General features: G+C 44.1%; 1 protein-coding gene across 1 annotated transcript in view; it reads left to right on the plus strand.

The window, feature by feature from the left end:
* Nucleotides 1-16,101, plus strand: part of cand1 (cullin-associated and neddylation-dissociated 1) — a 128,744-nt gene extending 112,643 nt beyond the window's left edge. The window contains exons 24-26 of the mRNA XM_083652168.1: nucleotides 2,884-3,048; nucleotides 6,960-7,067; nucleotides 15,344-16,101. Of these exons, the coding sequence (XP_083508294.1) occupies nucleotides 2,884-3,048; nucleotides 6,960-7,067; nucleotides 15,344-15,568 (498 nt within the window). The 3' untranslated portion in view covers nucleotides 15,569-16,101. The remainder of the gene's footprint in view (nucleotides 1-2,883; nucleotides 3,049-6,959; nucleotides 7,068-15,343) is intronic.
* The last annotated feature ends 921 nt before the right edge of the window (nucleotides 16,102-17,022 follow it).

The raw sequence follows: 17,022 nt of genomic DNA on the forward strand, positions 1-17,022 counted from the left end.
CAAGAGGCAGTAAGTAAACTCCAAAGAGTAAGGGACCCAGGACTGATCCCTGCGGTACACCAAACTTCACTGAGGAGAATGTGGACATAATATTTTTATATGAGACACAGTGTGTCCTATCAGACAAATATGACTTTAGCCAGGATAGGGCAGTGCCCCGGATACCTACGTAGTTAGATAAGCGGTCTAGGAGGATCTTATGATCGATTGTATCGAAGGCTGCGCTTAAGTCTAATAAAATGAGAAGAGAGGAGAAATTAGAGTCGGACGCGAGGAGAAGGTAATTGGTTACTTTTGTAAGAGCAGTTTCAGTACTATGGAGTGATCTAAAACCAGATTGAAAGGGATCGAGAAGTTTATTATGCGAGAGGTAGTCAGTTAATTGTGTCGAGACTACTTTTTCAAGAACTTTAGAGAGGAAGGGGAGATTTGAGATTGGCCTCAAGAGTGACCAGATAGGTAGCACTAGTATTATGTATAATCATAAAATATCTAGAAATATATTGACACAAATATATTACCTGACAAGAAAAAAACTACTAAGGCTACATGTTACTTATTCCTTCTCAAACGACTTCCTACTAGGGTTGTCACGATACCAAAATTATGACTTCGATACCGATACCTGCCTAAATATCGCGATACTCGATACTTAAACGATACCACGGCAAAAAGCTAAAACAACAGGAAAAGTCGTGTAATAATGGACGACAGAAGAACATGGGAGTTAAAATTCATGTTTTGAGTCTTCATCATACTTTATGTGGTGTTCAAAGATAGCTGGGGAAGGCTGCCTCAACTGATTCTGCTGGCATCTCATTTGACTCAATAGAAAATGAGGAAATGTGTTCAGTAGAGCGCAGAATAGAATAATGTCTGTTCAGTCTACTTTAGTGTAATCTGAGTTTGAGCTTCATCATTAAGTGCCAGATTTACAGTTAATCTCATGTATCTTTATTTATTTCCACAATAAAATGTATGTGGTAGCCTATGTGGTGTCAAGTGTTTTCTTGTTTGTTCATACATGTAGGCTAGGTGAGTTTTTGACAATTAGTATAACATTAATCATGGATTATTCTAAATAAATAAATAATTCTCAGTGTTATTAAAGCTTTTACATGGTAATATGCAGTAATCTGATGTTCCTTATACTTAGTGTATGTGATTTATTTGACAGTTAACGTTATACAGTTTGCAACCTCATATCACTCTTAAACACCGTCATATAGCCTACCCCCTTGGCAGAGGTTAGGCGCATTGCCTTTAATTGCCTCGTCAAACGAACTGAAAAACGTTTGCTTGTCACAAAATAAATCACACTCGCTTGACTTGACGTTATCACATTCGCTAAACTGTGACACTTTGTACTAGTCGGATCGTCTGTTGGAGAGATGCTTTGGCAAGTCAAGTGGACGTGTTGTCTCCCTTTTGCCTGTGTAAACATCGTTTTACAGACGGACAGCTTTGATGTCCGTGCATGCTTCGGCATAGCCGTTGTAATCTGACTGTATGGTTGTAATATTAAGTGCTGACTCCGCCCGTGTGTGGGCCAGATTCAACATACGCTGTTAGAAATGACAAGCAAACCCTATCCTGCTGCTCTCAGGTAGGATAGAGGCTGCAGTGAAGGCGAAGCGCTGTGTGTGTCAGACAGGCAGAGCGAACGAGAGAGCGAGAGAGAGAGAGAGAGAGAGAGGGAGAAAAGCCAGCAGGCAAAATCCGTAGAGATTCAACACATTAACGTTGCTTCCCATGGTCAGAAAAAGTCGCCAGATTTGTCGCTAGTTGCCTTTGAGAAATAAAGTCGCCACGTGGGTCTGAAAAGTAGCTAAATATATCGACAAAGTCGCCAAGTTGGCAACACTGCATGTCCACCCGATCGGCTGAACAGAGGACTGGAGAGTGGAGTGTCAGTGAGACAGGGGAGGGTGGACTTGGCACGCCCACAGGGAGTTGAAACAGACAGAGCAAAGCTGCAGCACACAGACTCCGGTGGAGAAACAGACGGTGGCACATGGATGCAACGCAACTCATGTCATTTTTAAAAGTACCGGTACTAAATTAACGTGGTATAGTATCCTTTTTAACGTCAGGGTATCGCGGTACTGTTGTAGTACCGGTATACCGTGCAACCCTACTTCCTACATGGTGCTAGTCTATCAAAATATCTTAGCTGTCATTGATTGTGTTGCATAGTGGTTTTCTGTACTGCATATAAATCAAGGATACAATAGTACACAATATCAGCAATATAAACAATATAAACATTTCCCACCCTCCCCGAACATCTCATCAGTCAAAAAAAGAAAAACAGTGCATTCCCTTTTAAGCAAAGTGTTTGAACAGTATAGCAGTACATCTTGAGGATTGACATACAAATATAGAGCATAGCATAAGAATAATAAGTACTTGAAATACAAATGTACTGTGGTATCAGATACCTATAGGACAAGCAATGAGGGTTAATGAATCCAGACTGTGTTGCAAATCGTTGCTTTCAAGAAGATGTAGAAAGAGGACCCAAATTTAGTCAAATGTATCAAGCTTACGTTTGAGACTGTTTTTCCAGAGCAAGACAGGATGATAGTTCTTTAAGCCAGTGACTGATGTGAGGACATGATACATTCTTCCAGTACATAGCTATGAGACGTTTTGTGTGTATTAAGCAAAGATCAACCATTCTGATGTCATGCTCCCTCAAAGATAGATTTACAGGGTATAGGAGAAAGATATATCTGCAGTAGATACTGATAGATTGTATTTGTAAAGTGATTTAAATGTGCAGCTGGTCTCGGTACTTAATCTGTTTACCTGTCTCCCTCCGCCTGCCTGCCTGTCTGCCTGTCTGTCTCTCCACCTGTCTGTCTGCCGGTCTGTGTTTAGGTGGAGATGGGTCCGTTCAAGCACACGGTGGATGATGGTTTGGACCTGAGGAAGGCAGCGTTTGAGTGCATGTACACTCTGCTGGACAGCTGCCTGGACCGGCTGGACATCTTCATCTTCCTCAACCATGTGGAGGACGGCCTGAAAGACCACTACGATATCAAGGTCTGTAAAACACAGTAAAACGTGTCATTTTAAACACGGGGCGTCCCGGTGGCTCACCTGGTACAGGCTTAGTCCTGAGTGCAGCTGACCTAGGTTCGAATGGTCCTTTGCCCTCTCTCTCGCCCAAGTCCCCACCAGTCTGCCTACTGTCCTAAAGGCAAAATGTCCCCCAAAAATCTAAAAAAAACTGACAAACAAAAAAACTTTAGGGTTGTCCTTCAACCCCACCTTTAGAACCACCCAGGTGCCCTGAAGGCATCCTGGCACACCCTGGCCAGTGATTGGCGCAGCCACACATGTGTTACAGACACGACCTGTGCGGACCGGCCAGGGAGCGTCACTCCATTACGCATTCAGCCCGCCCCGGAGTGAAGCAAGGGCAGCAAGGCTGAAATTGTGAGAATCCTCATTCTCACTCGTACAACCTGGGTTGTAGGACAACCCAAACGTTTTTACTTAATTTTGAACTTTGGATTCTCACATATTGCTGATGTACAACCAGGGCCCGAAATTAGAGCCCGCCACCCGCCAATGGCGGGCATAATTTAGCTTTGGCGAGTTAGGTTTGGCGTCTCTCCGCCACGTGGCGGGTCGCAAAATAGTCGTCATGTAATATTAAAACTGTGTGAAGCCGCCTGTGTCCACCAAGCGTCTTTTTCTGACTGTTAAACGCTGGGAGTGCGCTGGGAGTGCGCTGATCCCAGCCACAATATACAAGGAAGCAGTCTGAAATTAACGTTAGTTCAGTGCGGTAGTATAACATGAGTGCTTCCTGAGGCTGTTCCATTCTGGCTCTCCCGCAGAGGCTACCAAACGTGACTCTGGAATGAAATGCAGTCGTCAATTTAGCGGAGGTAAATTGACAGCCTAATGTCGGGCGAATCAATCAATCAATGAATCAATCGTTCGCACTTGTTGCCGACACTCGTATGATACAGTATATATGAGGATATCATAGTTATGTGTGTTTTGGTGCGCAGCTGGCTAATACGAGTGCTTTGTGAGACTGTTTCATTCTGGCTCTGCCATATAGGCTACCAAACATGACTGGAGTGGAATGGAATGCAGTCGTCAATTTAGCGGAGGTAAAAAGCGTCTTTTAACCTCTGCTAAATTGACAGCCTACATCGGGCGAATCAATCAATCAATGAATCAATCGCTCGCGCTTGTTGCCGAGCTCGTATGATGAGGAGATGAATCAAAATGCTTACCACCAATAAAGCCGAGAACGAGTGCAGGAGAGCTAACGCAGGTGCCAGGTTTGGATTGGGAGAGAAAGGTCCGTAGCCCAAGTTGTGCGCTGTGCACTGAGACTGTCGCAGTTATTACTTTTAGCTGCGTTGTTTTTTTTACAACAATTTAAGCTCAAGATTGACTTGACATGTATTGATAAGATTGACTTGACATGTATTGATTAATCAATCATCAATCAATATATTTAAATAATTTGCTTCAAATTTTACTCTGGCCTCTTATTTAACACATTAAGTGCCAGAGACGGACTAATTCGTCTTACATAATCCAGCGCTTAAGTGCCAAGGACGGACTAACTCGTCTTACATAAAGATTTTTTTTTTTTGACAGTGGGACATCAATCAACCGCTTTTACATCTTCGAGATCACTATTGGAGCAAGATAATGTGTATAATCTATTTTACCGACCCACTAAGTGTTGACAGTGCTCCCCCAGACGACCGAAATCAAAGAAAAAACTGCCGCGGGACCAAGCCGTTCAAGGAAATGCCGTGGCGATTTTACAGTAACAGACTTGTCTTGCCTGAGAGCGGCCGCGCACCGGCAGCAGCACACAGAGAGCGGAGAGCGATTTGCAAAATAGATCATAGGTGAAACACACTTTGAAACACCTCAGAAAGGCCAGAATCAACATCTGCCCATCGCCCACGCATTCCCCGGCCCATCTTGACTCGCACAAGGAGCGTCTGCACGCAGGCAAGCAGGCAGGCAGGCACACAGGCAGGCAGCAGCAAAAGCGCTTCTGACACGCCCGCTGTACAGCGGAGGGAGGAGGGAGGAGGGAGGAGGGAGGAGGGAGGAGGGAGTTTGAATGAGAGGGGTGTTTCCTGTTGTTATGGAGGAAATTACTGTTCAAAACTATTGTTTAGAATGTCTGACGGTCTTACTGATGCCAAAAATGAATGGTTAAAGTGACTGTTTCACAAAAAGCCATTTATCTCTGAATAAATTTCCAGACGCTGAAACCATGCTGTACTCAACGGCTAATATCTACATAACTACTAACTCTGCAAACTAACTCTTTTAGACAGAGAAAGCACACATTCTATTAGTTATTTTTAGATGATTGGTGTTCATGAATTCTTAACAGAAAAGAATCCTCGGCTGTCTCTAAAATGAGCCAGAATCGTCAAAAACACCCCTGGCACAACTTACCTACAGGAATGAAAACATGGCTGGCATTCAATGTGTTAAGTGTGTATTCTTTAACGTAATACCTTATCTACTTGAAATGTACTGAAAAAAATTGATATATATGGATATATGTGACACAAAAATGTGTTTTTTTTTTTTGGCCGGTAAGAAATATGCTTGGCGGGTAGATGTTTTCCATCTACCCGCCACTGGCCGGTGGGTCAAAAAGTTAATTTCGGGCCCTGTGTACAACCATCCTTGCTGCTACGGAAGCACCCAGTGCGACCCTGAGACCTACGGATGGCAACACGGGGCAACCCGGGGCAGCATACAATGACAAGGAGTGACCGTAAGGCGCCTGGTTCCTGACGAGATAGTGCGACGGTCGCGCCGGCCACATCCAGGCTATGCTACCTCACTGTGGTTTGTAGACCATGAGGCCACAGCACACACCGACACAATGCACAACAACGCCCATGAGGTTGTGACACCTAGCGGACCTATGACGGGAAGCTAGCGGGAGCTAGCACAGCAATCCAACTCGGCAACACAAGCCAAGGCGGCGTGCTAAGCAGCCCAGCCCGGTGTGACAGCCAAGAGCAAGGCGAAGTAGTACGCCGAGGACTAGCAAGCCAAGCGGCCCCGCTTAGAATAGCTAACAAAGTAGTAGGCTAGCTCTGCTCTGAAGCTAAGCTAACTAGTAGCTAGCGTAAGCCGAAGCTTTTCCAGACACCACAAGGGGGACGGCTAAGTAGCTGTCCTAAACAAGTGGGCGGATAAACAGTTCTCTCCCAGTAATAGAAAACAATAACAACAATAGAAAACACTTCGCTTCTTCCTGGAGCCGGTCTCCGCCACTCGAGCGAACGTAGCTAGGCTGGCTGGAGTCTCAACTTGACGGTCGGCTGTCTCCCATCTGCTGTTCTTTGATATGAGCAGTTAAGACGGACTTCGGCTAACTTGAAGCTAAATGCTAGCGTAATGCGAGTTAAGGTCTCAGAGAGAAAGCAATAACATCCAGTCAGCAGGCTGAATGCAAGCAGAGTGACGTTCAGGTCGTGTCTTTGACACGTGGGTGGCTGGGCCAATCACCTGCCAGGGTGTCCCAGGATGCTTTCAGGGCACCTGGGTGGTTCTAAAGGTCTTTCTTAAAAAATAAAGAGAGGCATTCAGGTTCAGCGCTGCTAGGGCAGACTTCAACATATGTGAGAATCCAAAGTTCGAAACGAATTAAAACTTAAACATGCTTTAATCAGAGCCTCCGCACGAGACTGCAGTATGCGCACTTCAGAGAGAGGGAGAGACAGAGAGAGAGGGAGCGACAGAGAGGGAGAGAGAGGTGTCATTTATGGTGATATTGATTTGGGGCTGAGCCCGAATGTCATGGGCCTGGGCCGGGCTGTGGCCAAAATTTCAGTTTCTTACAGCTCTCTACTACTTCGTCTAACAATTAGCTAGCTGACGTTAGCTCGTTGAGCTGATGACGTGATGTTGACGTGTTGTTGACGTGGTGTTGTTGACAGATGCTGACCTTCCTCATGCTGGCCAGATTGTCATCTCTCTGTCCCAGCGCCGTGCTGCAGAGACTAGACCGCCTGGTGGAGCCGCTCAGGGCCACGTGCACTACCAAGGTACACATACACACACACACACACACACACACACACAGCTACGTGCACTACAAAGGTACACACACACTGCCTGTATTCATTGGAAACTGCCTACTACTAGCAGTACATAGTGATTCGCCCAGAAATAGCCGCATGTTGTACTGATTAGGGTCGGACCATCCCTACATTGTATTTGTATGGCTGGGCCTATGTGTGTGGAGGACAGTTAAACCTGAGTTCAGCGAGTGGCCATCCAAGTCAGGAGAGAAAACAGTCAAAATTACGTTGTTGATGACTAACGTTACCCGGTTATGGAGGAAAAGAACGTGGACATCGTTTGACCATGATTTGGACATCTACACTATAATTGGAGTAGCGTCTGTCTCTCTCTCTGTCCCTCTGTCCTTCACATATCTCGAGAACTGTTTGTCTGATCGACTTCAAACTCGGTGATTGCGCTTACGCTGCGTAGACTGAGTGCAGAGCACTGCTTCTGTTTCTGTGCAGTTCGGCCGCGAAACACGTTCCAACGTTCAATATGAATAAGTTTGTGTTCGATTCTGCCTCAACAACGAGACGACCGATCCTTCAAGCCACAGCTGATCTGGGTGGGGCGACCAGAGCACAGCACACACACACACACACACACACACACACACTCTGCTCCAGAGCACAGCACACACTCTGCTCCAGGCGGAGCTCTGCTCTGTCCACAGACACAGCATTGTGTACAGACTCCAGTGTTTCCCATTATACATTGATCCTTTTAAGGTGGTAGGCCATAACAAGATTTTATCCACCAAGACAGTTTTTTCGCTCTGAGCCCACCTTGCAAGTTGCCATGGTGTGTGTGTCTCTCTCTCTCTCTCACACACACACACAGCAGTGTGCGCACCCACTCTACATAGGAAATGTATGTTGTTTACCTTCATTCCATGAAGCGCGTCGAGGCTACTGTTCGTTCATATCAGCAAGCAGCGGTTGCAAACACGTTTTGATTAAATGACTCAATAATTACCTTTGCCAGACAAACGTGAACAAAGTTGTGCACTACGCCGTAACGTTACTTGGAGACCAGTGCTAAGTGTGGAGAATGATGCCTCTGGATATGCGAGACTAACATTAATTATGATTTATGGTAGGGCGCACGAGACTTGATCACTCCGCAGAAAATAAACAGCGGCGCGCAGCACGGCGGTTATAATTGACGAACGTTTAATAGGTTCAGTTAACACAGCCAAGCAACGTTAAACTTCCATGATGCAGTCTGCAGTAGCAGTTGTAGTTAGTGGGTGGTCTGTCTGTACACACTGACCATCCATGCCCTTAAACATGGACCACGGGTTTCTACCATCTCACAGGACCCCTAAAGGAGGAGTTTGCAGTCAACTGACTACAAACTCCTTCTTTAACATTTTATTGATCTACTGTATTTACGTCAGACGAAGCCACAAATAAACAAAACGAAGTCAGAAATACACGGCGTGTCTGCCCGTGTCTGTTTTCCGGGTATAATACTCCTGCCTGGGGGGCTTCAGACGGAGGTAGGGGAGGAGCTTCGAGGTTTTTAGGGCGACAGGACCGTTTGAGGGCGAATGGAGTTACGAGACTTACTCACAAGATCGTTTTAATGCTTTTCCACAGGTTACATTTTGTTACAGCAAAATTAACACATTTGGGACTTTCTCTGGATATAGGATAAATTGGAATAAAAGCGAATTAATGCCCATATATATACAGGATGTCTCTTGGTTACAGAACCTCCCTTTTAAAATATTTCCAGAGAAATTTGCATATTAAGAATTCAGATTACGAAACATCACAACTTGCTATTCAGGGCAAATTTTCCTCCATTATTGTCTAAATTACAGTTGAATATACAATTTTGGAGGACTCTTCCAATATCGCTACTGGGCAGAGTCAATGCCATCAAAATGGTCTTTTTACCCCAACTATTGTACTTATTTCAGAATATCCCAGTGTTTCCTGCCAAGTCATTCTTTAAACAATTAGATTAAATTATGAACCCATTTTTGTGGGACTTCAAAACACATAGAATTGGCGAGAGGCATCTCTGCCAATCTAAAAGGGAGGGGGGTCTAGCACTCCCACATTTTATATCTTATTACTGGGCTTCAAACATTAGGATTATGACATACTGGCTAGATGACACAGCAACTCCACCAAGCTGGCTTCAGATGGAACAAGAGGTGTGTTGACCCTACACGATAGAGCCATCCTTCTGTCTCCCTCCACTATTGAAAAGTCTTTATATAATAGCAATGTAGTGATTCATATACTCTGTGCATTTGGAAACAAATTAAATCACACTTCAATCTAACTCCCATATCTTATGCTCTACCTATTGTTGGAAACCCTACTTTTCCACCATCTAATCTAGATGACAGGTTTAAACTCTGGAAGGGGGCAGGCATTCATACAATAGGAGACTTGTACATTGGAGACACATTTGCCTCCCTTGCACAAATACAGAGTAAATATAAATTACCAGGAAACAACTTCCTTAGATATCTGCAAATAAGAGACTATGTAAGGAAACACATACAAAACTTTGAAACCTTTAGAGGCTCTAGTCTCGATGTATGTCTTCGACTCCCGTCATGCTCAGTAAAAGCTCTATCGTACATATATGACACTTTACAGTCTCTTAACCCAGTTGATTCCACTCATATAAAAACTAAGTGGGAGGAGGAAATGGGCACTGAGATCTGGGACAGACTATGGGAGGGAGGTTTGGAGCACATCCATCAATGCTCTAATAATGAAAGACACCGTTTAATTCAATTTAAAATGTTGCACCGTCTTCATTACTCCAAGGAGAGATTACATCAAATATATCCTGAGATATCCCCGACATGTGACAGATGCCTCTTAGCAGACGATACACTGCTACATAGTTTTGTTGAGGCTTATTGGGTCAAGGTTTTCAAATCATTATCTGAAATACTACAAATCCAGTTAGAATCTGGCCCATTTATTGTTATTCTAGGAGTGTCTGATGATACTATGAAATTGACCAACGCCCAGCAGCAATGCTTCCTATCCTATAGTCTCATCACTGCAAGGAGGTTGCTTCTCATGCACTGGAAAAAAAGGAAGCCCCTCCCACAAAGATGTGGCTTAACGACCTTACGAACACACTCCACTTAGAAAGAATAAGGTACACTCTTATGGACAAACTTCCATATTTTGATAAGGTGTGGTCGCCTCTAATTCAGTATCTTGCACTTGCAAAATAAAATTGGCATTTTTCTCTCAATATCAACAAAATGACCTTTTGACAATAGAATAGGGTGGGGTTAGGGGAGAGTCAGGAATAGAACTGAGAAACCAAGTTAATGGAGAGCTTTTTCTTTTCTCTTTATTTTTTAATGTTTTGTATCTGTATGTATGTGTACATGTTCAAAGTAAAAAAAAAAAAGCATTTCATGGTCGAACCTATATCTGTACAAGTGGAATAGAATATACTGTATGTACATATAGTATATAATGTATATTGTCATGCTCAAATAAAACATATTTGAAATAAATAAATGTTGTTACAGCCACAGACAGACCAATGACCAATGGCATTGATTTATGACAAGAATAAAAATGTGAAAAAATGGACAGCGACGATAGTATCTTCAAGGGATAGTTGTGGTTTTTTGACCTGAGGTTGTATTAGGTTGTGTGAGGTACTTATTGTCCAGCACGCTCCCAGTTTGGAGCAGCTCTGACAGGGAAGCAGAGCTGTGTGCTTCTGTGAATGGGGTCTAAGAGCAAAAACTTAGTTTAGCCACCTAAAAGAAGGCTCACCTAAACAACTCAATGTCAGTGTACATGTACGCTATATATACCGTATATATATATATATATATATTTACAATTTTCAGAACATAGGGAACAAGCAGGCTCAGACAAAAAACTAAAACATAGATACATCATCAACATTCCAATGTTACCACTAACCAGCCGCGTCAAGTGCTCGTGTGCTTGTAAGAGTGTGTGGGATCCCATGGAAGGGGTCCATAAAAAGTCAGCCAGGCGAATCACCCGTCACCGTCATTCAGCTTATATCGTGAGTTCTCAGATGAGCGAGATGTAAGTAAACAATAAAAACCTGAAATGATTCCCTTTCTCAGACTGTCACCTGTCATCATTTCTTCTAAATTTGTGTGTAGGGGTTTGGTCAATATATTGTTTTGATTTGCTCTAACAAAATTTCTAATCTGAAGGTATTTGTAGAAATGCCTTCTATTAACTCATTGAATGCCAATGACGACAGCTGTCGTCAATTCAAATACTGACGTAGAGTGCCAAAGACGACGATTGTCGTCAATTGCGTTTTTTGACGGTGGGACGTGGATCAATCCCTGATACATCTCTGGTACAACTATTGTAGCTATTGGAGGTCTATAACCTATTTTACAGAACCCTTAGGTGGCGACAGTGCTCTCCACATAACAGAAAGGCAAGGAAAAAACAAAGAAGAAGTCGTTATGGAAACGGAAATCGCATCGCATTCGTATGCATCGATATGCTGAAGCACGTTACTGCAGCTGTGCCTGCAGCAGCCAATCTGCTCCCACAATTGAGCCGCTCCGTGTCGGTTGCGACAGCACATCTGCACATCCACACCGTGGAGTTGTTATTATTCTCAACTGGAAGCATCGTTGCCGGTGACAAACACACACGGAACGCTGTAAAAAAGCCTGGCTGTTCCGCACCCTTCACTGTGCGCACAGCAAACTCAGCAGAGAGCCACCACAGACAGGAGGAGGAGTGTGCAGTTGAGGCGAGGCGGGGCGGGGCGGGGGGGGGGGGGGGGGGGGGGCACGCAGAGCAGCACGCAACACCCAGACAGACCCAGGCAGCAGGACAGGATTGACAAACGCAAGCCAGAATATCCGATACCCACCAGCAGCAAATCAAAACCAGCAAGAAGCTGCAACCAGCAGCGCACGCAGGGGCCAGCGCTGCTGGTTGTAGCTAAAAATATTATTCTGCCAAACAAAATTCCCTGGCCTAAACTGTTTTATTGAAGGAAATTATTTTTGAGGTGTGACTACATTAGAAAAGATTAGCTTCAGAGTCAGTGATGTGCTTGAAATGATTAATTTCACAAAAGGCCAATTATCTCAGCTTCTAGAAAAAAATTGCTGTTTTTGGATGAATCAAGCTATCTTCTCCGGCTCATAACTAAAGAACGGAAAATGGGATCAATAAACTTTTTTTTGCAGATGATAGAATAGAGTCTCATCGTTCTTTGTGCGTGTTCAGTGTTTACATAGTAATATCACACAATATTCTGTGGGCCTCGAGAAATCACTGAAAACGCTCTGAAACTCTGGCACTGGGAGCGTCCGTTCTCCAAAAGTGGCTGGCACTCAATGAGTTAAGATCAAATGTACTCTCCAGCTCTTCAAAGGACATCATAACATCTGAGTCTGGCAGATAAAGGTCTTTGACAGTTTTAAGTCCCTTAGAATCCCATGTTTTGAACGTTCCATCTGCCCTTCCTGGTACAAAAAATTTATTCCCCCATATTGGACTAAATTGAGACCACAAATGTGGTTCATTTAGATATTTTTTAACATCATACCATACCTTTATCATATGTTTTACAATTGGATTGTTTCTTAGTTTCTTTCATTTTTTAACTGTATCTGAATATATATATAAGGGAAGAGGTAACTTTAGACCGTGAGATTCCATCTCAACCCAATGTGGAGAATCATTTGTGGAAAAATAAAACATAATAGATCTCAGTTGCACAGCCCAATAATACCACAGTATGTTTGGACATTTTAGCCCCCCCCCCCCCCTATCATACGGAAGATATAATAAAGTCAAGCAAATTCTTGCCCTCCTATTGTTCCATATAAATTTACCAAACATCTTCTTTATACTTGAAAACAGGTCTGAAGGCGGTGGCAATGGTATGTTTTGGAACAGATAAAGTAGCTTTGGTAATACGTTCATTTTTAAAAATTAATCCTCCCAATTATAGATATTGGTAGTGACATCCATCTGTCAATTGATTCTTTAATTCCTGTTAATATGGGTTCGTAATTAGCTTTAACAATATGCTCTAGCTCAGGCAAGATTTGTACACCCAAATACTTAAACTGCTCCACTACATTGAATTGAATTACTCCATGAAATGGGTTCCTTCTTTCATTTTCATTTAGGAGTAGTATAGAGGATTTGGTATTATTCACCTTATACCCTGGTACGCTATATTTTGACAATTTTCAGCACTTTACTTTGCTCAATTTTCAGCACTTTACTTTGCTCTCAAACAGCCCTTTCATTTAGTGATTATGATAGCCATGACGAAATGCTGAAATTCACCGTGGAGACAAGAGTATTATGCAGTAAATGCAGTTAATTTCCCATTTACTCTCACTGCAGTCGATACAAAAGATGTAGCATACAACATGTGGGTATGTGTTAGAAATGTTGACTGTAGCGTTATTCTAAATGAAATGGAAAAGAAAAATCTTTACTGGTTATATGGTAACTTGTTTGATTCGTATTTTACCTCACGTTTGGGTATCGCAGTGCCCTTCAGCAGGTGTTTATCCTTATTTTGCGGTGGTTTTAGATAGTCCTCTTCAGAGAAATGGTAACTGCAAAGGCGGAGATGTATCAAACCTTCCGGTGGAGTGTTGAAGTCTATATTCAGTGCAACATGCCACAGCTGTGTAAGACTAATATATTTTACATAGGAAGACGGTGGAATCTATATGATGACCAGGACACTGGTTTGTTTGAACAGGCCGGAAGAATCAGGCTGATCGTATCAGCACTTTCTGACCTCAGGTAATCTGCAGCGTAATACAGCGCTCGTGTTGGGACTAACGCGTTATTAAGTAACGCGTTACAGTAACTAAGTTACTTTTTGCGCTAACAAGTACTGTAAGGAATTACTTCATCAGTAACGTAACGTACTTACAATTATTGCGGTTTTAAACGGGCTCGTTACTTGTTACTTAACTTTTTTTAAGTCGAACTGCACTGACATTTGTGCGTGAGCCCCTTAATCACTGAGTATTTCCAGGTAAAACGATTCTGTGCGGGGCCTACAGCAGCGAGGGTAGAGAGGAAAATGCCTGGAGTCTGACGGCGGTCTGATGAGGACGTAATCGTGCGGCACTTCTATACTTTCTAATGTTACTGGAGAAAATTCTGATAGTGAAACGGGTCATTTTGCGCGAGCTGTGTTGTGTACGGTAGCGGTGTTCACTTCACACCGCTCGGCGAGTCAGCAGCATGGAGCCCTCTCCTCCTCGCTCCTCTCCCAGGCTGTCTGTCACCAGTGCCCTGCTGCACCAGGCAAGCACAGCACTCGTCTCTCACTCACAGATTCCCCTCGCGTTGGAGGGTGTTCACGGTGTGTTCCGCGTTGTTTGGTCATGAAATGGAAAAAAAAATGCCGGCAAGTCTGCTGCCTTTTGGAGATGAACTGCTATTAAAGGCAGCCGTGACGAGCGGCTGCTTTGGGGCTCTGCTCTGTCCCTATCTGCAGCGCTGGGCTCTGCTGCTCACTGTCACTCCGCTACAAAGGGTGTGTGTGTTTAAAGGGTTTATGTTGTTCAGCCAGGATATTATAGACTACTACTGATAGTTATTAATTATACACTGCCAAAAGTGTACTGGCTACTTTTTGAAGGCAACAATGTGCCTCAATGCCTAAATGTTGTGTTTTCTTGTTCCACTACTTTTCGTTGTAGTGATAATGGGTACAATGGTCAAATTTGAGAGTTGTCTTGTCCCACACTGTGCTACAGCAACCGCAAAATAATGTGTGTGCATTAATAAGATAATTGAGAGTTTAAAAAAAAAGTTACTCAAAAGTTACTTTCCTAGTAACTAGTTACCTGGAAAGTAACGAGTAACTTAAAGTAACTAACTTACTTTTCAGAGCAGTAACTAGTAACTGTAACTAAGTTACTAATTTAAAGTAACTTGCCCAACACTGTTCCCAATACAGCCACAGTTTGTCTCTCCAGCTGAAGGCGAACACAGAAGCAGGAGTTTGATTTGAACTGTAGCCTAACCACCCACCTGCCTGTCTGACTCTCTGCCTGTCTCGCTCTCTGTATGTCTGTCTGCCTGTCTGTCTCTCTCTGCCTGTCTCTTCCTGTCTCGCTCTCTGTATGTCTATCTGCCTCTGTCGGGCTCTCTCTGTCTCTCTCTCCGTTTCTCTCTCTGCCTGTCTGTCTGTCTCTTCCTGTCTCCCTCTCTGTATGTCTGTCTGCCTGTCTCCCTGCCTGTCTGTCTCACTCCAGGTGAAGGCTAACTCAGTGAAGCAGGAGTTTGAGAAGCAGGACGAGCTGAAACGCTCAGCCATGCGAGCGGTCGTGGCGTTGCTCACGATCCCCGAGGCCGAGAAGTCCCCTCTGATGTCAGAGTTCCAGTCCCAGATCTCCTCCAATCAGGAGCTGGCGGCCATCTTTGACTCCATCCAGAGGGACTCCAGCTCAGCCAACATGGAGTCCATGGACACCAGCTAAGAACTACAACTCCCATCATGCAACACGGCACGACCGCTGCTGCTGGAGCGCTACCCCGCAGCATGTATCCATGACAACAGGATGCACACACACACACACACACACACACACACCTGTAGTCACACACCCTCTCCTAGCGATCGATCGTTTCCATGATGCATTGCACTGAGTCGGCAGTGGAGGAGTACAGAACACACGGACAAAAAGGATGAAAACGGGACAAAAAAAAAAAATTCCATTGTGAGGCGTGGAAGCTCCTCCCACTTCCTGTTTGTTTTTCTAGCGAGGCCGGCTGATTGGCCGATCTTCCTGCTCATCATCGTTCCTCTTTTTTTATTATTTTTGGGGGTTGTTCTTTTTTATTTTTTATTTTTTTTCTAATTCCAGAAAGTTCCACAGGTACTGTAACCTGATTGGCCGCTGCTGAGTGACTGACAGTTGGCATGAGAGCAAACTGACCAATGGAAAAACGTTCTGTCCGACTTCTGGCAGCCAATGGGAGAAGGGCTTTGCTCTGTTCAACTGGTGTAGGAAACCAATAGGATGCTTGGGGATGACGGGGTGGGCGGGGTTTTACTGTTTGTGGACCAATCAGCTTCTTTGTTCGCCGGGACCGAATCAGTAGCCCCACCCTCGCTCCCTTCACTCCTAGGAAGGAAGGAAAGGGAGGGAGGGAGGGAGGGATACTATTGGTCTAGATCCCGTCTGACCAGACCTGACTGGACGATGCCAGATCTGTATGGCTGTTGCTATGGTAACATGGTGTAATATTAGCTTGCATTACCCATAGTGCCGGGCGTGCTGGAGACAGGAAATGGCCATCTGATGAATTGTGTTACATCCTGCATTCCTGTCAGACTGGTCTGGTCTGGTCAGAACAATCCACTGTTGTTTATCGCCCAATAAATAAAGTGGTCCATTCTGCCTGCCTTCATACTCTTGACTGCCTCATTCATTCCTCTGAAGCCCATGGCACACCAATCAAACATTATCCAACAACTGGTGTGCGATGGGCTAAACAAAGACAAACAAGGATTGAACATGTTGAATTGTCCAAACATCTCCAAACAAGGACAGCCATGGCACACCAAACCCACTTCTGTGTTTGTTGTAGAATGTTTGATTGGTATGCCATGGGCTTTAGAGATCCAGGACTGCCTCCAGGTCTAAATGATCCAGAGTCCTGCACTAGGTTGGACCAGCTGTGCGTAAGTTCAAACATAGCCTGGTTTGAGCAAAAACTCTTCTAATTTACGCCTTACTAAAAGAATAACAGTTGCACCAACTGAAATAGTTCCAACATAGGCATAAGTTGCAACTTAAAGGACGGCTTTCCCGTGGGGAACATGAAGATATATTAAATCTCACGCCCCTAAGGAGTTTGAATCCGTTTAAATTTTTGAAATTGGTTGTTCAGAGCCTGAGCAATCAACCGTCTCTCACATATTTTTTGG

This window comes from Poromitra crassiceps, assembly GCF_964638095.1.
Source record: "Poromitra crassiceps genome assembly, chromosome: 2".
Lineage (NCBI taxonomy): Eukaryota > Metazoa > Chordata > Actinopteri > Beryciformes > Melamphaidae > Poromitra > Poromitra crassiceps.